The following is a 25497-nucleotide window of genomic DNA, read 5'->3' as shown; positions in this document are numbered from 1 at the left end:
CAGCTAAACCAACACAAGCTTGTCTAACCTTACAGCCTAGAGCTCTGATACCACTTGATCTGATAATCACCCTATGAGTGACCTCAGTTGAAGATTTATTAGACAAAAGGTATTACTGACTCATGTGATGGTGTGTGTGTTCGGTGTTATTTAAGCAACGAATCGATCAGATTGCCAATACACAGAAAATAAGTAGAAAGACAGGAGAGAAATACAGTAAGCAACACAAAGACACAAACACTTTTTAATAAGGAGTTCACCCTATTCTCCAGGGCTATGTCTCCGGTCCAGCTTCAGTGGTGGCCTTATTTTATTGTGTCTTCAGCAGAGAAATTACAATACAGGGACTCAATATGAGTTCTCCTGAAGCAGATTTTGCTTGGCAGGGTGGTTCTTGGATTCTCCAAGCCACTCGGAGTACACAGACTCTTGTTCTCCCTACCAGCGCTGTGACCCTTGGTCTACAGTGGAAAGAGCCAACTATGATGCTCAATCCGGACAGATTCCTCTATGGGAAGGCTTGATTCTTCAAGCTCTCTGGTGCTTGATGCTACCTGTGGTCAGCTCAGCCCTCTGTCTCCTCTGCTTGGCTTTACTGCTCTCTGTGTTCAGTCCTCCTCTCAGGGTTCACTGTTCACTGTCTCTCTTGGTCGCTTGGACTCTTCTCTATTCCTCCTCTCTCAATCTCTATTCAACTGTCTCTGTTCATGGCTTTAGCCATTCGATCTCCATGCCTGTTCGGTTCCTCTCCTGCCTGCGTCGATTCTCCTTCCGCCTGTGTGCTGGGAGTTCCTTGTTCGACGTCAGCATGAACGCTCAGGAAGTAGCCACGTGTCTCCATCGGAACAACGCCAGCCTGTTTGTCGATTCGTTTCTTTGGTTATGTCGTGGATACGTTCTTTCTCCACCGTGGCGGTCAATGGATTCCAAATCCCCTTAAATCGCGGCTTAATTCCCTATCGATTCTACTTCTTTCTATCAGGCACAATCTCAGCCGTCCAATCTGGGCTCCTCAAGATCTGACGTCATACGCACGTCGAGCGCGGTTGACTTGCTCGACCGATAACGCGCGATCACGGCGGTTTTTCTCTCACCTCTGCTGCCACGCGTCGATCGCTGAGTGGGATCGCTCCGCTCTCCTCCAAAACCTCTTACCGCTCAAGGGCGCCTCGATCAAAACCGCCGGTTTCCAGGTCGTGGGTCCCACCTTCGTATGTTGGCGCTTTTCGTTTCTCCGCCTGCGGTTCTCTGGCTCCCAACGTGACCAAGGGCTTAAGGCCCCTCCATTTCGGCCCTGTTTGCCCAGCGCATCGAAAATTAGCTCCTTTTCCCGTTCCAGGGCTCCCAGGGGCTACATCGACCTCCTGCGTAGTCTCCATGGGCCTCGGTCAACGCGCTTTGACCGAGGTCCTCGTCGTTCCGCGCCGGCTGCCATGGCCACTGGTTCAGGGTGTTTTGATTGCTGTTTTGGATTCTTCAAGGATTTGTTTCGTCTCGATACAGTGATGGTTCTTTGACAGTCGTTTATGGATCCGATTTGGATCAATTGAACTCTAAATGGAGCTAAGGCATCTTCTAGATAGATGACATAAATGTAGGAATTGTCAAGATGCCATTAATTTGCAGATGTGCCACCCTTAATCTTTATGTGGAATCTTTGGTCACATCCGAGTTGATCCTTGTGCTGTATTAATTGTAGTGCTTGACCAGCTTGCTTGATATCATCACTTGAGCCATAATCTCTGTTCTAGTTTATTAGTAATATTATGTACATAAGGTAATATCCTAACATTATACCTCAAATTCATCATACAAATAAAAATTATAATTAAATTCAGTCTTAGAATACCTAATGGCATTTGAGGCTTGGAATTAGAGATTGTGACAGAGAAAGGTAGTAAAAGTATGGTTTAGGAATGAAAAAATGTAACTAGGATGCAGAAATGGTATCAATTTGAGAACCCGTCATCTCCCCCTTGTCAAAATCATTGTATGTCCCCCATACAATTCTGCTTCTTTCTTTAAACCATCCAAATGTAATGCTGTCCAGTTTAATGTTAGGTGTCCATACTCAATCCTGTCATAGAATCCCAAAGTTCCATATATTTGATTCCAATGTATAATTTCCTCTGTATCATTCCAATAGAAGGTAGCTTCATAGTCCCCTATTGGACACCAAAGAATGGGTTAATGAAATTTTAAACCAATCCATTGGTTGCCATGTTTCTTCATTGAGTTACTGTAAAACTTAGCTCGTGATAATGCTAGTTAGAAATGTGGGTACCCTGTGGGATTGGGATTCCTCGGACGATTGGAAAGATGATTCGATATATCATGAGATATCAATGTTATTTGCAGAGAATCTGTTTATACAATGTCTTGATAATCTGAAATAGCTTGCCGACGATACATCTTTACGTGCAGAGGATCTATGGAATCTCTGGGAATGTTTGATTGTCATCAATAACCATGTAAGGTAAAGGTTACTCTTCTCTGACTATCAAATCAAATTTAAATTCTGCTCGAGTGATACTTAGTTGCTTCCTTTTATCCAATTAGACCATATATGAACGATGCAAATGTTCTCAGTTGGATATCCCCAACATAGGGGTTGAGATTCCATCGAAGATAATTTGATAGTAGGAAATCAAAAAGTTATAATTCACATAGCAGATTTTGTTCATGAATGGTACCATTAAAATAAGTGTCAGGGAAATCCCGAGCAGTAGAAATTTGGTATATTGTTCCTAATGCCAATTGTTTGAGCCAGGATCTTACCATCTATCATGTAACTGAATTGAATAATTTCGAGAAGGCATTCTGTAAGATGAGGCCTCCAACCTTAGCGAAACAAGCATCCTGTAATTTGACTTATTTTCTTCCAACTTATCCTTATAGGCCTGAATTTTGTTTTTCCATTTCTTTTAATGCTGAAAATACGTTGAAAACCAATGTTCCTTTAACCTGTTAATTACTTCTTGTTGGTTCTCTCTGATGATAATCTCTATATCAAACAGTTCATCCTTATTTCTCCAACTAGGTGGATCTGGCTGCAATTGCATGAAGCCATGTATATAATCTAAAATAGTGTTTACAATTTGATCCACTTCCAGGAGTATGCCAATAGAATTTGTACACTTCTTTTCCAATGCTTGGCCTTTGAGCTTTAAGCATTTATTCTTATCCTTCAGTTTCTTGTTTTCTACTACCAATTGATAATAATTTTTCTTTCCAAAACGAAGAAACTTGGTAGTGAATACCGTACTTTGCTTATGCTTCTTGTTATAAGAAGTCTTAGGCTCCAATTCTTGTATGTCCATGTCCATACCCATAGGTATAGGCGATACATTTGGTGATGGAGGTGCTGTGACAAATTCTTCTTTCTTATCAGATGAGATAACCATGCGAAGAAAGGGTTCCCCAATTTCGAATCCTATAGTAGTGATATCGAGTACTGGAATATTAGTTTCTTTAACCTCCTCCACCCTTTGTGGGCTACTATCTGGATTAATTTTTACTTCAGTTAATGATCGAGTCCTTGAGGAGTGAAGCCAAATTGGTAGAACCCTTGCACAGGGTTTTCAACTAGGCCTTATCTGAACCATTTCGACTTGCAAGGTTTCTTGAAGTGGTTGCAAAGCTGTAGGATACTGCAATTGTAGATGGAATTATCAAAGCACAATTGAGATGAATTATGGGAGATTCAGGGTAGGTTTTAATAATGTGATGAAGTGATAAAGGCTTTGATAATGGGACTTGGCTCCGCACATATGTGTATCAGATGGCAGATTTACAAGCAGGATTTTGGGAGTTTACTATATCTCAGCAATAAAGGCTTAAAAAAAAGAAAGGTATTCTTAGACCGAATTCAAAAGATAACTCAAATTTATACAATAAATTTAAAGCACTAGTTCAGATATTACCTTATGAATTCTCATGGAGCAGAAGTATCTTGAACCAATCTTGATGCTCACGAATTCTGAAATCCTGAAGATAATAACTTCCATCATCAAAAGTAAGTATCACTCAGCTGTTCATACTTTCTAGTTATAACTAATATCCATGCTTTCAATCCTGAGAGGAAAATCTTTGTTGAAAACGATAATTCTTTGTGCAGATGTATCTTGCTAATAATTCCCGAAGTCATGTTGTTGGTAATCTGTCGATGTTCAGAACTTATGTTCGTCGTGTATCTTGAGCAAAATAAGTATTTATAATAAATATCAAATCTGGTACCCCTCCTTTCTCTTTTTTTTTTTGTTCTCGTTCTTTGGATTTGGCCCAGCGGTAAGATTGGTCTCAAACCAAATCTTACGAGGTTTTCACAGCTAATCTTTTTTTTTGCTTGAGTTACTCACTAAATATCTGGTTTCAAGCATCATCGAATCCAATAGCGCCTGAAACCATGGATTTTTTACAATTTTTATTTATATAGCGTATGTATAAGCAAATTTTTCTAATGAAAAGAAAAACAAATTAAGAAGTAAGAAGTGACGGTGGAGAATCTACTTTTCTTACGACAATGTATATCTTGATTTTATGAAATGACATCTGGTTTCAAGCATCATCGAATCCAATAGCGCCTGAAACCATGGAATTTTTACAATTTTTATTTATATAGCGTATGTATAAGCAATTTTTTCTAATGAAAAGAAGAACAAATTAAGTAAGAAGTGACGGTGGAGAAACTACTTTTCTTACGACAACGTATATCTTGATTTTATGTAATGACATATCTTTCCAAGTAAACTCTGGCTATAACATGTCAAAGGCTATACCAGAAATGGTGTATATCTTGTCATATAAGTAACACAAACAACTTTTTATAAATTGAAAGTAGGTTGGTTTTAAAATTTTTTTTTTTTTGGATAATTCATATTTTGATAATGGTTTCTTGTATAAATGAAGTCGATGACCGTTAATCATATATGGTGTGTTGTCATCTATTTTGATAATGGTTTCTTGTATAAATGAAGTCGATGATCATTAATCATATATGGTGGGTTGTCATTAATGGTTCAGATTTTGACCAAATCATTATCATATACTATATTCATCTCATAAGGACCCAACGGATGAATGCAAATATACACACTTCAAAGAGAGATAAGTGTGATGATGAATGATGATCCATAAATGAATAATGCTCTTGTTTATTTATAGAAGGGTAACCAAATGTTATTTTATTAATTTTACAAATAAAATTAAAAAAAAAGTTTACTAAGTTTAAGCTTACTTGAGTGTTTGTTTAGGTTAAAGGTATCATCTCTTAAACAAAGTAAAGATGAGCTTGGGGTCTTGGGTAAAGGTTTTAATCTTGCACAAAAATTACTTGTAAACAAATTCTCAAAAATAAAAAATATATAATGGTGAGAATGGAAAATATACACAGAGATTTTTCTCCTAGAACTCAAAACTAGGAAAACCAAATTGATTTTTCATTATATTCTTTTCAATATTACAATACATTTTATACATGCTGAAGCATTCATAAACCCCTAATCTATTAACCCTACATTAAAACATAATTGCAATTCCCTTGACTAGATCTACAAAATACCATGGGCAAAACCATCGTGCCCAAAACTATGTGCAAAAAACTATGGGTGGGTTGGCTCACCAACCTTGGGTCTGCATAAAAGAAAAATTTTAGGGTGTTGCCCGGAACCCCGTGCAAGGGGGCTATCACCCCCTAGCAAGGGGGTTGTCGCCCACGTTGTGCCCAATGTAATGTAACCACACCTATGCCTGTCGTGCAAAGAATATAACACATACCCAACATTTGGTCAATCTATGAATGTAATCAAATAGTCCAACACCCAAGCTTCCAAGCTCAACATCTGAAGGCTCATTAGGAGGTGTAGTGTCATGTGGAAGATGCTCAACATTTAATGCTCATCTCTAGTGGGAAATGTTGTGGCCACAAGGTCATGTCTACTCTTAGAATGGGGCAAAGAAGTCACTGGAAGGTGCTGAAGTGGAATGGAGCTATCCCTCAAGGGACCCCTGCTGTATGTGTGACACCTTCTAAACCAAACCTCTCAAGATCAAGCGAGATCAACTTCATTAGGGACATCAAACCATTTTAGCATCATAGTGAACCGTATCTAGTGTTAAGAGTACATAAATACTTCACAAAAAACTCACCTTCAAATGTTTAACTAGATCATGATATGTAAACAAGTTACCTCACTTATGTTAGGGATGATTAGATCAACAACCCTATTAGGTTCTTCCAACTTGACATGTCCCAGGTTAGCCCATCAATTCATAGATTTGTGTGATAATGGTGGTTTAGAGTGGGATAGACTTCAGGGAGGTTGCCACAACCATAAGACTAGCTAATGGGTGACCACCATCTTGAGTGTAATAATGTAAGGAGGTTGGTATTGTGGTGGCATGAGTTACCTCTTTCCTGGGCCTGCTTTTTCTGCCCCTCTGGCGCATGTTTTACTTTAATGATTTGTCTTTATTTGGTGCATAGCTTAGGAGGCCAAGATTTCCTTATGCTTCTCTGGTACCTCCTTAAGATATAGTAGTTTCTCATTCAACGAGGTTGGAAAATTCAAGAGTTTCTTTATTTAGATGAAGCATTGAATGCTTGAGGAATTAGGTGATGGCTAATGAGTGGGGTAGACCTCAAGCTAGGATTTTTCCCACATGCTAATCATTGTCTCGACAATATTTTGCAATTTTAAATTTTCTTTCATTATGGTTTTATATATTTTTAATATCCTTTTAGTTGCATCAACCTCCGAGGAAAAGTTTCTAGGCCCTGACTCAAGGATGTGGATATAAGGTGCCAATCCCAATGACCAATGACAACCAACCCAAAGAATGGTTATGGATAACAGGGAGAGACAAAAAGTGGTAAGTATGGATTACCTTGGACACAAACCAAAGAATGGATATGGATAATAGGGAGAGACAGAAAGTGGTAAGTATGGAATACATTGGACACACAATATCAATCATTTCCTTCCCAATAGTGCCATTCCTAAACCTTAAGGCCTATGAGGAGGCCCCACTAGCTTAGAGTCAAAGACTAACCTCCCAAGTGAAGTGTAGGGACAAGGATACAATCGATATAATTTAACCATCTAGTTTTCCCCATGATCCATATCAATATGCGAGTAACATTAAATCAAAGCACATGATCACAAGAATGGTTAGAGTACCTACTAAGAGATGACCCACATTCCTTCAAGAAGCATGCCAAATGGAAGAGAGATTTAACTGGAGTAATGGGTGGAGAATTCTAACATAATGCTGCATGTTGAACATTTTGGGGTTGTTGACTGGTTATTTGCCAAATGAGCAGAAATAATTTCTCCTAGGGATTACCCAATTTTGGTGGGTAACATCTGGCTCCAACTTAGGGACATGTGCTCACCATAGAGTGCATGATCCATGTGCTTGAACGAGAAGTGCATGAGAACCCCAACAATCCCTATTGCTCCTAGACCTGTTACATATGTGCTTGCAACAACTTGTTGATAGAAACTAAGAAGAGTGCTAATTGTCACCATTGTGATATATAATAAAAATAATACTTAGCTGAAGCTAAAATAAAACTTAATATTTTACTATTATGTACACAAGTTAGCATGCACAATGGCCTTGAGGGTTAGCTCAGTTGGTCGAGTCCCCATCATTAAAGCACATTTTCCATTGAGAGGTCATAGGTTCAATTCTCTTGACACTATCGGGGTTAGGTTCCATGGTTGAGCCAACAAGAATTGATCCTTTCGGGTAGATTTGCATGATGTAAATATTTCATGGTCACCGATCTTTGATGACCATGAACCACATAAAAAAGAAGAAGCATGAACAATATCAAAAGAAGGGTGCGCACACAAGAATCAATTCACACAATATTACTCTAACCTATTCCAGCACATAGGGCATCAATTAAGCATAGTCATGCAACAATGAAGCCAACATGCTATTAGATAAATATCACACCTCTTACCCCTATGCTTAACCATGAGAGAAAACAAGGAAATATCACAATCAACAACCATTATTTCATAATACCCAAAGGTTGCATTAGAGAAATAAGGGTGGGTGATGGTAAAATTGCAATAAGTCATTTATGGCTCATCCTTGCTTGAATGGATTAAGGAAGAAAATGGAAAATATTTTTTTTTTCCCTTACACCATTCAAATCCTCTCTTACAACCTGAAAATAGAGTAATTAATGATCAATTTTAAGCACTCTTTCCAAATAATCATTTTGAACATGCAACTCTCAGTCACTAGGGACATTTTGATAGTGGCATGAAGGAAAAGATTAGCGAAGGACAAGATCTTGACAAACATGATCCCATCACAAGAATTAGATTCAAAAGGGGTAACCAAAGTTAGCTCATTACATTGATAACCATAGAATCTGAATATCGCTGACGAATTATAACAAAAGGAAGCAAAGATGCCTTATACAAATTGGTATTTATATCTTCTTGATCATCATATGATGTGCAAGGATAGACAATATCATTATTAGCATCAATATCGATATCATAAATTCGATCCTCGCCAAAATGATAATAATTCATATCCACCTTTCCCTCTTCCATGTGCAAAAAATCATCAATGTTATTCTCTATAGGATTAATGAATCACGCCTTTCAAGAGTTTCAAAAGATGTATCATTAGACTCCATATCCACATAAAGTATAAAGCCTACCTCATCTTTATGTGACAAGGTACCATCCTCAACATGATCCTCTCCATCATTACTTGGACCGTGATCTTCTTCATAGGTAAAACCCTTATTAAGGCCATGATTTTCCTCAAGATCATCTTCAACATGTTCCTCTTGATGATCAAGAAGGATCTCTTCTTTTTTCTCACGGTAATCTTCTTCATCAGTTTCCTATTCTACATCTTCAAATGGGTCTAAGAGGCTTTCCTCTTGAATGGCATTGACCAAGTCTGAAGGGTGTATTCATAACATTGAAACATTGACATCCAATACTCAATAATTTCTTCAATAAACACCTTAATAGAAGGTATGCTGTTTGGTTCACAAGAATATTTAACCCATTTACTCTTTTCTTTTCCAAGGAAATTAATGAACAACCTCATGAGTGCATCCTCATGCATCATATTGTTTTCTAAGGTGTATTTGATGAATTTTACCACATGATCAATGGTTGAATAAGGATTGCCATCAAACTTTGGAAAATATGTCATACAATTTGTACCATATCGATTAGGATATCTAGGAATATCCTCAACGTCCAGAGTAGGGTACATTTCTTGCAAATCCCAAGGAGCCATTATTTTGATATTTTCATAACAATAAATTGTGGAGTCACTAGGGTGAACTTAAATTCCTTAAAAGACGCTTGCTTCACCTTACAAGCATGGAATCTTTAAAGATTAGGGCTTCATTCTTCCAAAGGAGTCACTATATGAGAAGTTCTAACTTTGGCTTTGGGATGTTCTCATCAAAGGGTCTTGAAGCATAGACTTCAGATCATTTGGAGGTGGACTCAACTCCTCCCCGACAATGATGCCAAAAATGTTATTGTAAAATTTAGCAAGCCTAGTGAAAAACCTTAGTAGGTAGATCCAAACCTCGTGACAACAACAAATCAACCACTATTGTCACTTTATCGACCTTTCTCTAGCTATTTAGTGGTGTGTAAACCATAAGGGAGGCTTCCCTATATACAAATCATCTAAAGGATATTCAATAAGAAGGGTTCAACGTGATGGATAAGTCTAATTATTAAGGTAGGGTACTAACAAAGCTAGGAGGGCTAAGATATTCCCTATCAAAGTTCAAGTACTCTACCCTTAGACCAATAAGAGAGATGCTATAAGTAAGGGTTTTATCGATTTTCAACAATATAGCATGTGATGTCATATAGCAACTGGAAGAAATAGTCTTACAATGATAAATCAATAAAGGATCAAGACTATCAATTAGATATGCAAGGTATAGGGTTTGTAATTAAGTTTTTATGGTTGAATCATTCATAAAACAACAATATAATGATGACATTGGCCCTAGAATAAGGGTTTTATAATGCAATAAATGCTAGATTTTTCTTTTAGTCAATTTAATGCAATTCCTACTAAAATGGCAGTGATACATCAAGCAAAATTACTTTTTAGCAATATTTCAAAGAAACCATAACTCTAACCCTAAATATCAAGAATTTTAGAGAGAAAGAGAAAATAGTTGAAGTATATAGATTGACCACCACCACCTAGACTAGTGCCTTGCTCTAAATAGGCAATGGAGTTACCTAGGGAAAATTCAATGGAGATGGCCTTGATGAAGAGGGTGAGAGGGTTAAAGCCTCTTCTTAAAAGTCCTAGTAGCTTCCTTAATGAGGAGATTTTAAATTTAAGAGATGCACAACTCAGTGTTCTCTTGAAGGATTCAAGGGAAACAATTTCACATGGCACAAGGAATCAATATTTCTAGATAAATATAACAATTTTAACCATGACACATGTGGAAATCCTAATTTACAAAGATAACATGCAACAAATAGAAGATAAGTAATAAACTTACAAAATTTCCACAACAATCTCTTCATTTAGTCCCAAGAAACAATCCTCAAACAAAATCTTTCTACAAGAGCAATTCACACCATAGAATTACATCACATCCAAGTAGAATGAGGCAAAAACTAATGTATACTTCCAAAGAGAGAGAAGTATGATGATGAATGATGATCCATAAGTGAATAAGGATCCCCTTTTATTTATATGAGGGTAACCAAGCCATATTTCACTAATTTAGAAGCAAAACCCCTAAAAAGTTTACTTAAGCATTCAACTAGGTCAAAGGTCACAAGCCGATCTTGAAATATCTCTAAAACATAATAAAATGGAAAAAATAACCCATACATGTGGAAGAAAGATGGTCTCCACCATGACCATCCTCCAAAGTAGGCAATAATGCATCAAGTAAATGAGATGAGGGTCTAAGAGTGTTCCTCACTCTAAGAAAATCCCAAAGTGCATGTGTACATCTCCAAAAGGTGCCTCCTCCATAATGACATCATCCAAAAGAGGCCTTGTGTCACCCTTTTCATGTATGTGGGAGTTTTGTGGCACCTTTAATGGAAATCATTAATATCAAAGAGGGATGTGCTAGCCCTCCCAAGTCATCTCAGTGATAATCATCCACATTTGGGCTCTGGAACAAGGTATCTTTCATCAAATAGGATCAAGGCTAACCTTGGCCCTCTTGAATCCACTTGGGCACATCATCAAATAGTCAAACGTCTAATATTTTAAGCTCAATGAGGATCATAAAGAGGTGTATTATAATGTGGAATATGTTCAAGGCCCAACACCCATCTCTAAAGGGGCAAAGTTGGGGCCACAAAGGTCATGACTGCTCTCAAAATAGGGTAAAGAACCCCCTGGAAGGTGTTGAAGTGGAATGGAGCTATCCCTCAAGGGATCTATGCTGCATGTGTGACACCACCTGAACAAAACCTCTCAATATCAAGTGATATCAACTTCATTAGTGACATCAAACCATTAAAGCATCATAGTGAATGATATCTAATGTTAATGGCACAAAAATACTTCACACAATACTAACCTTAAAATGTATAACTAGATGAGGATCTGTAAACAAGTTAGCTCACTTATGTTATGGGTGATTAGGCCAACAACCTTATTTGGTGCTTCCAACCCCCAAGGGGAGTGACATGTCCCAAGTTAACCCATCAATTCATTGGTATGTGTGATAATGGTGGTTGTTGAGTGGATAGATTTTAGGAAAGGTTCCATAGCCATGAGACTAGCTAGTGGGGGACTAACATCCTAAGTGCAATGATGTAATGAGGGAGAAATCATGATGACATGAGTTATCCCTTTCCTCGACCTACTTTTACCACCCCTCTGGTATGCCTTCTACTTTAATGATTTGTCTTTATTCGGTGCATAACTTAAGAGCCTAAGCTCACTTTATACCTTTTCAATACCCACTTAAGATGTAGCAGTTTCTCACTCATCAGGGTTAGGACATTCAAGGGTTTTTATTTAGATGAAGCAATGGATGCTTGAGGAATTAAGTGATGGCTAACGAGGGGATTGTAACTCATGCTAGGATTTTCCCACGCGCTAATCATAGTCCCATCCATCATTTTCATTTTACATTTTCTTTCATTGTGGCTTTATATGCTTTTAACATTATTTTATCTACATCAACCTCTTAAGCTAAATTATTAGGCCTTGACTCAAGGATGTGGACATGGGGTGTCAATCCTAATTACCAATGACTACCAACCTGAAGAATGTAGATGGATAATAGGGATAAATGGAAAATGGTAAGTATGAATTATCTTGGACATGCAATATCAATCAATGCCTCCCCAGTAGTGCCCTTCCTAAACACTAAGGTCTTAGAGGAGGTCCCACTAGAATAGAGCCAAAGACTGACCTACCAAATGAATTGCGGGAACGAGGATTCAATCGAGATCAATCAATCATTTATTTTCCCTACGATCCATATCAATATGCCAATGACATTAAATGAAAGCATGTGATTTCAAGAATGGTTAGAGTACTTACCAAAAGATGACTACTTTCCTTCAAGAAGCATGTAAGATGGGAGAGAGATTCAAACAGAGCAATGGGTGGATAATTCTAGCATAATCCTATGTATTGACCATTCTATGGTTTTTGGTTGGTTGGTTGTTAAATGAGGAGAAAAAATTCCTCCTAAGATTTACCCACTTTTGGTGCATAACAAAGCCCAAAATTGCTTTATGATTTTCCAATACCCCTTTAAGGTGTACCAATTTCTCCCTCATTGGGGCTAAGACATTCAAGAGTTCCTTTCCTTTAGATGAAGCATTAAATGCATGAGGAACTGGGTGATAGCTAATGAGGGTGTTAGAGCTCATACTAGGCTTTTCCCAACATGCTAAATAAGTCCCAACCAACTTTTTGCATGTTACATTTCCTTTCCATTGTGGTTTTTTTTCTTTAATTGTTCTTTCAACTACATCAACCTTTGGGGCCAAATTTATGAGCCCTAACTGAAGGATATGGATATTGGGTGCCAATCCCAATGAATAATGATGATCAACTCAAAGAATGGATATGGATAATCAAGGGAGAAGGAATGTAGTAAGTATGCCTTACCCTAGACACACTATATCAATTAGTTCCACCCTAATATTTTCCTTCCTAAAATCTAAGAACTTAGAGGAGGTCCCACTGGACTAGAGTCAATGACTAACCTCCTCGGTGAAGTGTGGGAAAAAGGATGCAATCAAGATCGAGCAATCATCTAGTTTCTTCGTGATCCATATCTATATTCCCATAACATTAAATGAAAGCAGATGATTGCTAAAATAGTTAGAGTACCTTCTAATAGATGGCCCATTTTCCTTCAAGAAGAATTCCAAGTGGGTTAGAGCACTAACTGGAGCAAAAGGTGGAGAAATCTATCATAATGTTATCTAAATACCATCATAGGGATGTTGGTTGGCTGGCTATCAAGTGTGGAGAAAAAAATTCTGCTATGGGTTACTCACTTTTGGTGGGTAATAGGTCCACAAAATCAAGGCTCCACTTTTCAAATGGATCAATAAAAAATTGAGATTGAAATGGAATTTCATTTAACTAAACCTATTTTCCCATCCATTAACAAATATCACGACTTCTAACATACTTCTTGGAATCTTAAAAGATGGTGGGTTAGTTGTATGCTAAGTGTATTATTTTGTTATAATTCATTTATCAACAAAGTGTCCTCCACATGGATTGTCAAGGAAGGATTTTAAAATATCAATTGATCTATCTTCCTAAACACAAAATTGAATAACATGATCTAGCCTTGTGCAAAAGATGTGCCTATCGATCCATGAGTACATGGCACTTTTTCTGATCACCTTTTGTCTTTCCCTTGGTGAGAGGTGTTGTAGAAGTTTTCCTACAACTTAGTGATATTTGTAAACCATGGGGCGTTAATAGATAAAACAAACAAATGTTCATCAGGAAACATATCCTACACGAGATTGTTATCTCGTTCATTAGTTATTTATGAGAAAAAAATCATCTACAACACTATGCTTGCCTAGTTTATCACAAATTGTGATATAAAATTCCTAGAATAAGAGAAACCATTTGGTCACCCTTCTATTTGTGACTAATGTATTCATTAAATAATGAACAACAACATGGTAAATATGTATAAAAACATGATAACCAATAATCTAATGCTAGAATCTATTGATAACATGGACAACAATAAGAAATTCTCTTAGCCTCGAGGGTTAGCTCAATCGATCAAGTCCTTGTTTTCAAGAACCTATGCTATTGAGAGGTCACAGGTTCAATTATATTGACACCTTCGAGGTTAGGCTCTGTGTTTGAGCCAACATGAAGTGATCCCTTCGAGTGGATATGCCTGGAACAATATTTTGTGGATGTATCGAGTCATTGATCTCTGGTGACGTGAACCACATATAAAAAAAAACAACAACAAATTCCCTTTTAGTTACCATATAATTGAGTTATGTTGGGTTAAGATTCATACTAACATAGTAAATGACATATGACTTTTCATCTTCATGTTGTCCAAGACCTACTTCTATTATTGTATCGAACACATTGTTGAGATATGAAAGGGGAGAGACCAGTCTTTTCCTTGTAATATTGGTGCAACATACAAACACAAAGACAACCTAGCAAGATTTATTCCAGCAAAATTTTGTATCATTTGTTAGCAAAGAGAATAGTGGAGAAACAACCTTGGTAGTTTTTATTATAAATCATTGATAATATCCAACATGAACCAATAAGCTTTGGACTTCTCTTTATGTGGTTGGAACTGAAAGTTTTGAAATCACTTCTATTTTTGCTAGATCAACCTTGATGCCCAAGGAAGATATATGGCGGCTCAAGACAATTCCTTCTGTAAGTAGCACACGAAACTTTTCGTGACCAAGGGATAGGTGAGTTTCTTTGCATTAGAAAACGATTTTTTCTATCTTATTCAAGGCTTTGTTAAATGTGTTTCCATACACAGTGAAATTGTCCATATATATCTCATCATAATCATCAATCAAGTGAGAAAAAATCCAAGGACTGCCCTTTGAAAAATGGCTGGAGCATTGTAAAGCCTAAAGGGTAATACTTGATAGCCATATGTCCTCCATGGATAGGTAACAATAGTATTTTCTTGATCCTCAGGGGCAAGTAGGATTTTATTGTATTTGCTAAATATGATAAGAAAAGAAAAAATGTTCTTACCTTCCAGGGTGTCCTATACTTGATCAATAAATGGTAGAGGAAAGTAATCCTTCAGAGTTGCTTTATTTAATTCTCGATAATCAATGCATACTATCAAAATATCCATTTTCCATTCTTCTTTGGAACATTCAGCAATGGAGAAACCCATTTTCCATCTAAGATTAGGTAAATGAATTTGACATTAACTTTTGCAATTCCTCTTTGATTATTTCTTTAAGAGTGGGGTTCATTCGCCTATTGGGCTACCTTATAGGTTTCAAATCCTCCTTAATGTAGATATGATGGGTACATGGATTGGGTGGATTCCTTGCATATTAGTATATTCCCGTGCAAAAGCACTATTGTGTTTTTGCAATAGTAGAAATAAATAATCATATTGTGAGACTCCAAGGTTGGGATAGATATTCAAGGTTTTATTGGGACTTATTTCAATTGGTATGCTTTTCATTTCTAGAGCAACATCAACAACTGAAGTTAAAGTTTCTGATGGTTATATAGAATTTGTGGTAGTACGGACTTCATTAAAAGATTCTCCTAAAATATGTTCATAAGGTAAATAGATCAGATTTGCGGAGATGAGTAAAAATGTGTAATAAAGTTACGAATCAAATCATATTCAATATATTCTTTAAAATTCAAGGCTTCATCAAGAGTAAGGACTAGCTGAATAATTTCCCCATAATTCTCTTGAATCCAAGAAGGATTTTCTATGTCTATGGAAGGCTTGGTTGGTGTATACAAGGTTAGCTACTTTGTAGAATCACCATGGGTAATGTTCGTGTTACAAGATCCACATTCGATATATGCATCAACAATGGCCAACCAAGGTCATCCTAAAATAAATGGATACCCACCTAAGTTAGATTTTGGTTGTAAGGCAATAAAATCAGCTAGATATTCCATGAATCGATAGAGAGTATGACATCTTTCAATATTCCTTTGAGTTCAACAATAGACATATTAGCTAATTGTAGGACTGTTGGAGTGGTCATATGTTATCTATCTGAATTTTGTTCATGGTTTATTCAGTCATGATATTGATAACAACACCTAAATCAATTAGTGAGTTCAAAATAGATATATTATTAATTTGTACATCGACGACATGACTTTCGAGATCTACATATTTGGTCATGGAAGTCCTATCTAACATAAAATCAACCAATTTTCTTCTGGCATGGATAGTGGGTGGATCCTTCTTTCTCTTTCCAAGCTTCTTCAAACACATTTCCCTAAAAGCTTTTGTATATACTAGGACTTCTTTAATGGCTTGAATGAAGGGAATTTTGACATAAAGTTTTTTCAATTCTCCTAGAAAGTTAATTTTTGAAGGTGTTTGTGGCTAGAACACACTTAACCTTTCAATATAGGGAGGAGTGGAAGGGGTTAGTTGTTGTTTGAAAAGGACCAATGTGTCCAAAGATCTTTCCTCATTTTAATCATTTTGTTTGGAATTCTCCTATTAATATGTTTATCAATAATTGGATAATTTGTATTGGAATGTAGTGTTTTCCTTGATCTTAGTTGTATATCTTAACAACCAATAGGGGAAACAACATATGTTGGAAATATGGGAAAATCAAGTATCTCAACATTGTAAGTGGGCTAAGGTACTTCATTTTTTTGGGTTAGGTACAATTTGGGAAGGAAATTGTGGAGGCCTTTGAGTTGGTTGGTTGGTTGCTAACTGTAATTGTTGTTGTGGTGGTGGTTGAAAATGTGGTTTTTGTTGGAATATCTATGGAATGTGTCCATAAGGAAAGGTTCCCTACCAACCTTGTTACCAAGGTGGATTTTGAACCTAAGGAGGCCATTGTTTCCACAACATAGGTGGGTACCAAATTTGAGAAGCAAATGGTACAAAGGGATAAAGAAAGTTGTAATAAGTGATTTTTTGTGGAGAAGGTACTTGTGTCACAATTGGATTCCATGGTCGTTTCTGTGCAACAAAATAGAGTTGCTTCATTTCCTCACTGTTGCCTTCAAAAACTATTTTGATTTCGGGTAAGGAAGAGAAACTACTAGTACAATGGTTTTGTTTGCAAATGGCGCAAGTTTATATGTTATTTAATGGGAGTTCCTATAATGGATGCTTTTTCCTAGATTTTAAACAAAAAATGGACAAAGTTGGCATGTCTTTTGCTTGATTTTCTTTAATCTTCATGGTATCCATATGTGAACTAAGGGAATTAAGGATATTAGTTTTGAAATTGTCTACACGTTTCGTATATACCCTATTAACACCAATAAATGCAGCTTTACTAGCAAGTTATGTGTTGTATTAGAGACCTTTACCATGTTTGGCACTCCCTTGGGAATATATTCTACATAAGTCACAAATTTTTTTCATATGAAATCTAAGAATTGTCCCCTGTTCCCATTAGATTGAGCACATATAAGTATTCATTGCATATTCCTCTAAGTATGGTACACAGTGTTTCAAGGGGTAATTCGTGTTCCCTGGATCTTTGAACATTGAATTGAAACCTTTCTACATAACATTCCATACTCTCATCTTCCTTTTGGGTTAGCTTGAAGATATCCTCTCATCAATCCCTCACTTACAGTGGTCTTGATTCTGATTCAAAAAAACATGTTTCATTTCCTCCTAGGTATAGATGTAATTCGCACCAAATACCATAAACTAGTAGATAGTTGCATATTTGAGGGTGGAAGGAAACAATTTAAGTTTTTGGGCATCAAAGGAGTAAACATAACTCCTAGAAAGAACATCATATTAAAAAAGAAATGTATCAGGGTCCTCATTAATCAAACCATTAAAGTTAGGCAAAACAAAGGGTGAAATATTTTCATTTTGATTGCCCCATCTGGTTCTTGGATAGGAAATTCAAATGTGATCGATTTTGTGGATTGATTAACTATGTTTTTACCTTCTCCCTCCTCCATGTTGTAAAGAGGATATCCCCAAACTAATATAAGCTTAAGTGATTTTGATTCCTCAAAAGAGAGTGTATTAGATGAAGAAGTCTTAATGTTTGGAAAACGAGTTAGAGTCTCATATTTTGATACTTTTGAATAATCTTGGGTTCCCAAGGTGGGACCAGTAACTAGGGGACTTAGAGTAGCATCAATGGATTTCCCATCAATCACATTCAATGCAACTTCCTCATTAAGAGATTTGTGTTCACTCCTAGAGGTAAGTCATGAGAAACTTAAAATTCCTACCAAACGATTAATAGATTGATGAGTTCTTATTATCTTACGAAATCATCCCCTAGTGTCTCGAGGTCTATTCATCTATGGTGATATTTTTTTATGAAAGACCAAGAAAAATTACTACATCAAAATAAATCAAACTTTAACGAAACAAGCTCTTTGGATATGGGAGTGGGATCCTAACATAACCACCATGAAGCTACAAACAGTCCACAAACAGTCTCATTCTAAAATAATAAAGCATATGACGATCCAAAATTTACTTATAATAGGATTTTTACAAATTAAAGTGGTTACTCCTGTTATCTCGCTAGCAACAACATAAAAATGACAACAATTTCAATTACAACTCAAAGATGACTAAATTAAAAATTCACCTAACCATTTAATTGTCAAACCATAATTCATTTAAATTTATAAAACATAGATAATATATATACAAAATAAAAAACTAATTTTAACTTAAATATTTCAACAACCAATTAATTTTTTTATTAAATATATTTAAAATTAATATGATTTTATTATTATTATTATTATTATTATTACTTTAATTTTAATAATCTAAACTTAATATTTAAACCCTACTACTATCTAAACATTAAATATATTTAAAATTACTATAAATTATTATTATTATTATTTAATTTTTATTTTATTAATCTAAACTTAATATTTAAACCCTACTACTATCTAAATCATAAACATTGATTTTTAAGGATTACTCTATAAAATAAACTAATTAAAAATCATAAACAAACATTAAAATGTAAAGTAATATAACAACCTACACATTAAAGTTTTACATTAAAGCCATATAGCAAAGTAATATAACTAATATAAATCACTTATAAAATATTCTATCATTTATTAAAGTATAGTGATAACCTATTTTGCAAACTAAGGAAGGAAATAATATAAAATGTTTCATAGAGTATGAACTTATGAGAACTATAGTGATTAAAACTAACATATTGGTATAAGACACCTTAATAAAAGGGGCAGCAAATAAAATATAACCTTACGTGTTCAGTGTTCTAAGTGTTGAGAGTCTACATATAGAGAGAATTACACATGGAGCTAATTTCACATGCAAAAAAGTTTGTACAACTCGTGAAAGATTTTATATAATCAAATCAACTGGAGTGGATTGAAGCTTGTGTTAGAGGATGGAATAAGATCGTTTTTGAGAATTTTAAGACAGAGTGTGAGTGTTTATAATAGGTTGATTTTGTGTATATGCAAAGCTAAGTTTGTGTACATATTATATATAGAAATTCATTTAGTTATTTCATTAGAGAGAATGTCTATATATTGGGGCATAGTTATATATATATATATAGATTCATTTGGTTATTTCATTAGAGAGAATGTCTATATATTGGGGCATAGTTATGTAATTATAGACGGTTGAATTTAGACACGGATCAATTTTATTATTATCTTGAAATGAATTGTTAAAGGGTTTCGGGAGTTTTTACATTCAATTAAAGTGATTTACAAGGATAAGACTTACAAGGATAAGACTATTTTATACCTGATAAGATTATTTTATATTTGAATTTTTATTTTTTAACGTTTTTAATTTAACAAAATAAATATAAATATAAATATTGTATTATTATTATTATTATTTTATTTTAAGGTTATGGTCAAGTCAAACACCAAATTGATGTATGAGATTCTTTTGTTTGTGGAATAAGGGATTCACTTTTGCGCATTGATGTATGAGACTCTCTTGTTTGTGAAACAAGGGACTCACTTCCGCGCAATGATTTGACTGCTAAGTCTACGAAGGCATATATACTACCCCGTTCCTTAATGTGCAACTTATAAATGGTGATTTAGGGCATGGTTACACTTCATATGTTGCGTGTCCTAATATATTAGTTCAATTTATAAATCCAACACAAAATTCAGATTATTATTATTATTATTATTATGTGTTTGTAATTAGAAACTAAAGCAATTCACTGTTATACATTTTTAAGTCCACAATTAAAAAGATATGTGCCTATATAGATCTAACTATTGTACATGTAGCCCCATACCTTTTCGAGTGGACCTTGCCTCTCACAAATGTGGGATGTAAACTACTAACAAGTTATAGGAACAATGATAACACACAAGAAACATAATTTTTGTATCTTGCAAAGTAGAATTGAATATGAAATGGAACTACGTCTTTTACATAGTATATACGAGTGCCTTTATATAGAGTTCAAATTACAACATATTTGAACTTATGTAAGCAATTAAAAGTAAACAAAATCCTATGATTATGGTGATTGTTACAAATCACAACTAAGTCATTTAAGGTTAGGTTGAATACAAGGTATCAAACTCATAATGGAGATAAGGCACATTCTAGATAGATGGCATAAATGTAGGAACTATCAAGATGTTATTACTTTGTATTTGTGTCACCCTTTAATTTTTATGTGGAATCTTTGATCGCATCCAAGTTGATCACTATGTTGTATTAATTATTGATTGTATATATGTCACCTTTTAATTTTCATGTGTAACCTTTGATCACATCCAAGTTGATCACTATGTTGTATTAATTATTGAGTGCTTAACCATCGTGCTTGATATTATCACTTATATCATAATCTTCGTTTTATAAAATTTACTAGTAATACTACATACATGAGGTAATATCTTAACTTTATACTTTAAGTTTATCGCAAATAAGAATTGTTATTAAGATTCCATCTTAGAATACATAATGACATTTGAGGCTTAGAATTGGAGATTATGATAAAGAAAGGTAGTAAAAATATACCTACCTTATTGTGTTTTATTGGAGCCCTTATTGAATTTTATTGGACACTTAATTAATTTTGATCACTTTCTCCATAATTTTGTACTCTAATAATATAGATGAATATACAATATATATAGTTCCAACAATCCTCTTTTCATACTTGCTTCTTTATTATTTCTTGTGTGAGTTTCTTGCATTATTGGTTTTGTGCTCATATCATTAAAAACTTTAATCAATAGTTTTAAGTTAATGAGGTTTTATGCTTCACAAATATTGCAATCGCAACGTAACATTTATGGAGACTTTACTAGCTCACAACAATCTATATGAGATCGAGCCCTACAACATAAACATGTAGATGCAAAGTTTTGTGTAGGGTTGCAACACATAAATTTGTAATCCATACATGCAAGTTTGATCTTGCATGAGATGTTATAATTCATTGGTAGGCCCACAAAGTTTGTTTAGGCATTGTCTAAACACGGCAGCGGCTAACCAACCTGCCATATGGCATTAAATGCCTGGGGAGATGCAGGCTGGATAACTCGATAACACGCGAGCGGGGACACTGGGCATTAAATAAGAAATGGGAATTCGCGTGTTATTGGGCTATCCAGCTTGCATCTCCCCGGGCATTTAATGCCCTATGGCAGGCTGGTTAGCCGCTGCCGTCTAAACACCCTACGACCTAGAATTTTGGCCGGAATTTAGTGATTTTTTTTTAATCCAAACCTTAATCATTGTTTTTTAAAATGGGTTATCTTAATCTTTGCTTTTTAAAATGGGGTTTTAATTACATATATAGATTCCACACCATGAGAAACCCCAAGGACACTTGGATTGTGGAGAGTTTACAACTCAAACTTGTGATTCCAAGAAATCCTTACAGGATTTTGGACAAATTACACCAAAAAATATGCCGGAAAACCTTCCAAAACATAAAACAGATAAATTATGACCTTTTGTTTATATAAAACACTACTTACCAATGACTTATCTATATGCTTTCCAATCTCTACAACGCTACCTATCAACGTTTACAATGTCTACAATAGTACAGGTTCCACACCAATCATTTATAGAGTAGTCTAACGAGGCTACATTTTTTCCTAGAAAATAGTGGAAATTCTCACAAGATTTTGAACAAAATCCAGCAATTTTTTTTGGAATTCTGAGTTAAAGTTGTTAAGCTTCAAGATTTTGGGTGGCCTAAAAATTTTTGATGGTGTTGAATCCATTTCCATCATAAAAAACGATTTAAACACTTCTATGATTGAATTCTTGGAAAAAAAAAAAACAAGATTCTAATAACAAAATTGTGACGTTGATAAATAATACCATCATTTATTTCATAAATAGATAATAAAAAATTATATCCCGTTGATCAACCATGGATGATAAAAAGAGATGTCACATAAATCCATGTGTCCAAGCCAATCATTATTCTTGACTAAGATATACCACATCTAAAAAGTTAATTGTAATAGATAAAAAGTTGAAGTATGATGTAGCTGCCGAGTGGCTCATTGTTTTGTTGTGGGGTCAAGGACCAATATTTTTAATTCACTAACACCATTAACAACTTAAATAACAAATAATTTATCTTCTAAATCGAAGTATTGAATCCCCTTAATAGCCATTTTTAATTCACTAACACCCTTAACAACTTAAATAACAAATAACTTATCTTCTCCATCAAAGTATTGAATCCCCTTAATAGCCTTACTCACCTAATTGGCATCGTGTATCCCAACGAACCATTCTAGTGTCGGTTACTCGGCCCCACCTTTACTACTGGAGAACATCACAGAAAACTCGAATCCAACGGTACAGATGGAATCTGTAACCAGTGGCTGAGACGGGGCTTAATCTCTGTTTAAAATATAAGTAATGATTTTTGTTGCTTGTTACTGACAACTGTTAGCAAGCAACAAAGTTTGCTTGACAGTAAAGCGATAGACGGTGAAAGCATAAGACAATGATCAAACTATTTAACCCTTGCAATGAGCTTCCAAAGTCTTTAAATTTTGTACTATCCGCCGAACGAGTCTGTCCGCCATTTTTTTTTTACTCAATACAAGTTTAACCATTTCAATAAAAATTGAAAAACACCTGCATCAACTCCTAACCAATTCGATTGAGACCTCCACTCTGCAAACACAGAGCATGTCATAGAGAAAGAATTGATAAGCAAGCAAAAGCAAACGTCGTTAATTTAGTTCTGCGTGTTGCACCGAGTATTCTCAGATACTCTATCCAGAGTATGAAGAGCATAGTTGTTTTTTTTTTCAAAAAGCAAGGATTGCCATACAGTTCAATGCAGACCTTTTGTGGATAAATATTAAGATTATAGGGTAAATTTTATTGAATGTTTAGTGGTCAGAGATTGTTAAAACATTTTTTTGGTATTTACTATATGGTTTTGTTTTGTTTTTTTAAAAGTGTTATATTCATTGCATGTGTTTTAGGGGTTTTTGATGGTGCTGAATCTATTTTTGTCATCAAAATATGATTGAAACATTCTCTCAAAATTAATTTTTTTAAAGATTTTAGAAAGAAATTTACAATACAAAATTATAATCTCATTAAAGAAGACCTTTACTTTTTAACTTAAATTAAAAATATACATTTTCAGAAAAAAATTATATATTGTCCTAAATTTAAATAGTGAAATAGCTCATAAAACAGTTTAATTGAAGATCGCTGTATTATAAAATATGATATAAAACAAGAAATTTAAGGTTTAAATCCTAGTGAATCAAATCAACCAAATAAAAAAAAATTAAATAGTAAAATAATTCTTGAAAAAGAAATCCCCTCAAAGAAATGGTTCTCAACTGCAGTGGAGAGAAGTATAAATATCTAGAATAACGTTTGGATCTTGGAGCTGCCAATCCTTTAAAGCCCCCTGAATATTTCGAGGGATATTGAAGGAGCCATCCCTTTAAAGTTCCGTTTGTGATTTGAGAAAATGAAATTTTTAAATGTAGTGAATTGCAAATTGTAAAAGTAGTTCGGGTTCTCCAATTTGAGAAAATGAAATTTCTACATTTAGTAATTGGGCTGAGTTGCAGATTGCAGGAGTAGTTCAGATTCTCCACCCATAAAAGCTGATGTTACTCCAGTGAACCCAGAGTTAATTGTGCATTCTGGAAGGCAGAGGTAACAGAGGCTACATATTTATTTCCCTTTGAGAAATTCAGTTTGTTTGACCTAGCATTTGAATCTTAAATCTCATCATTTACCTAATAAATCATCAATGGAGTGTTCTCGAAAACTCAACCTTTAGAACATTATTCATTAAAATATAACTTAAATCTCATCATTTACCTAATAAATCATCAATGGAGTGTTCTCGAAAACTCAACCTTTAGAACATTATTCATTAAAATATAACTTACATTTCATACACAGTAATCATCAATTGAGTGGTCTCGAAAACTCAACCTTTAGAACATCATTCATTAAAATATAAATTACATTTCATGACACGTTTCTTAGGCATTTCAAATTAAAAATTTGAATGGAAATGGAAAATAATTTGAACGAGGAGGCGCAAAATTAGAAAAGCATACTAACCAGTTCTTAAAACCGATACCCTGGAAACTGGAAGTTTTCCAGCAAAGTGCAGCGCCATTAATGGAGCTGCTAGCCCTTGGGGAGGTGATTGTGCTGTGCATATCCCTCTGAGGCAGGTCACGGTCATTCCACCCGCCGCAGCCATTGCCATTGGGAGATAAAAACGAAAGAGAGTGAATACCTCCTTGGTCGTCCGCGTTTGAGTGGAGCGAATTAAGATTAAGATAGGTTAGTTCATTGGTAGAGGCAATCATAGCCACATTAGATAGGTTGGTTCATTGGCAGAGGCAATCATAGCCACATTTTCTCCCCCTCTCTCTGTGTCTTGAGAAACGATATCGTAATATGCGTGAACGTTCTTAGGATTGACACGTGTATTCGGATTCGCTTTTGATTGGCCACTGCCACTATCTTTACACCATTCTATCGTCCCATCAAATCCATATTTAAACATTCTGCTGCCCGATACACTCCTTGATTTTTAGGTAAGTTACTGCCCTCCCCTCTTTAACCGTGGATTTTCCAAAATTACAACTATAAATTACTTAGGAAAAGAAATGGCCCGTACGCGCACTTCTAACTTCACCTCGCCATCAGACTTGTATTTTGTAACAAAATGGTTGATAAGGGTGCATGAAAAGTAAGAATATTATTAAAATTAAAAAAAAAATAATTAAATTATAATTTTATTTTAAATTATTATTATTATTATTAATTATATAAAAAAA

The 25497-nt window shown here is 35.1% G+C and overlaps 1 protein-coding gene across 1 annotated transcript in view; it reads right to left on the bottom strand.

Annotated features, from left to right (window-relative positions):
* The window catches only part of LOC149251367 (protein CURVATURE THYLAKOID 1A, chloroplastic-like), a 39486-nt gene extending 14411 nt beyond the window's left edge, over positions 1 to 25075 (bottom strand). Inside the window, exon 1 of the mRNA XM_089459375.1 lies at positions 24770 to 25075. Coding sequence (XP_089315501.1) covers positions 24770 to 24920 — 151 coding nt within the window. The 5' untranslated portion in view covers positions 24921 to 25075. The remainder of the gene's footprint in view (positions 1 to 24769) is intronic.
* Positions 25076 to 25497: the final 422 nt, after the last annotated feature.

This window comes from Pinus tabuliformis, chromosome 7, assembly GCF_031772625.1.
Source record: "Pinus tabuliformis cultivar Carrire ecotype Pingquan chromosome 7, CPIR1, whole genome shotgun sequence".
NCBI lineage: Eukaryota > Viridiplantae > Streptophyta > Pinopsida > Pinales > Pinaceae > Pinus > Pinus tabuliformis.
Note: the sequence above shows the minus strand (reverse complement) of the source record. Positions and strands in the feature narration are given on the sequence as shown.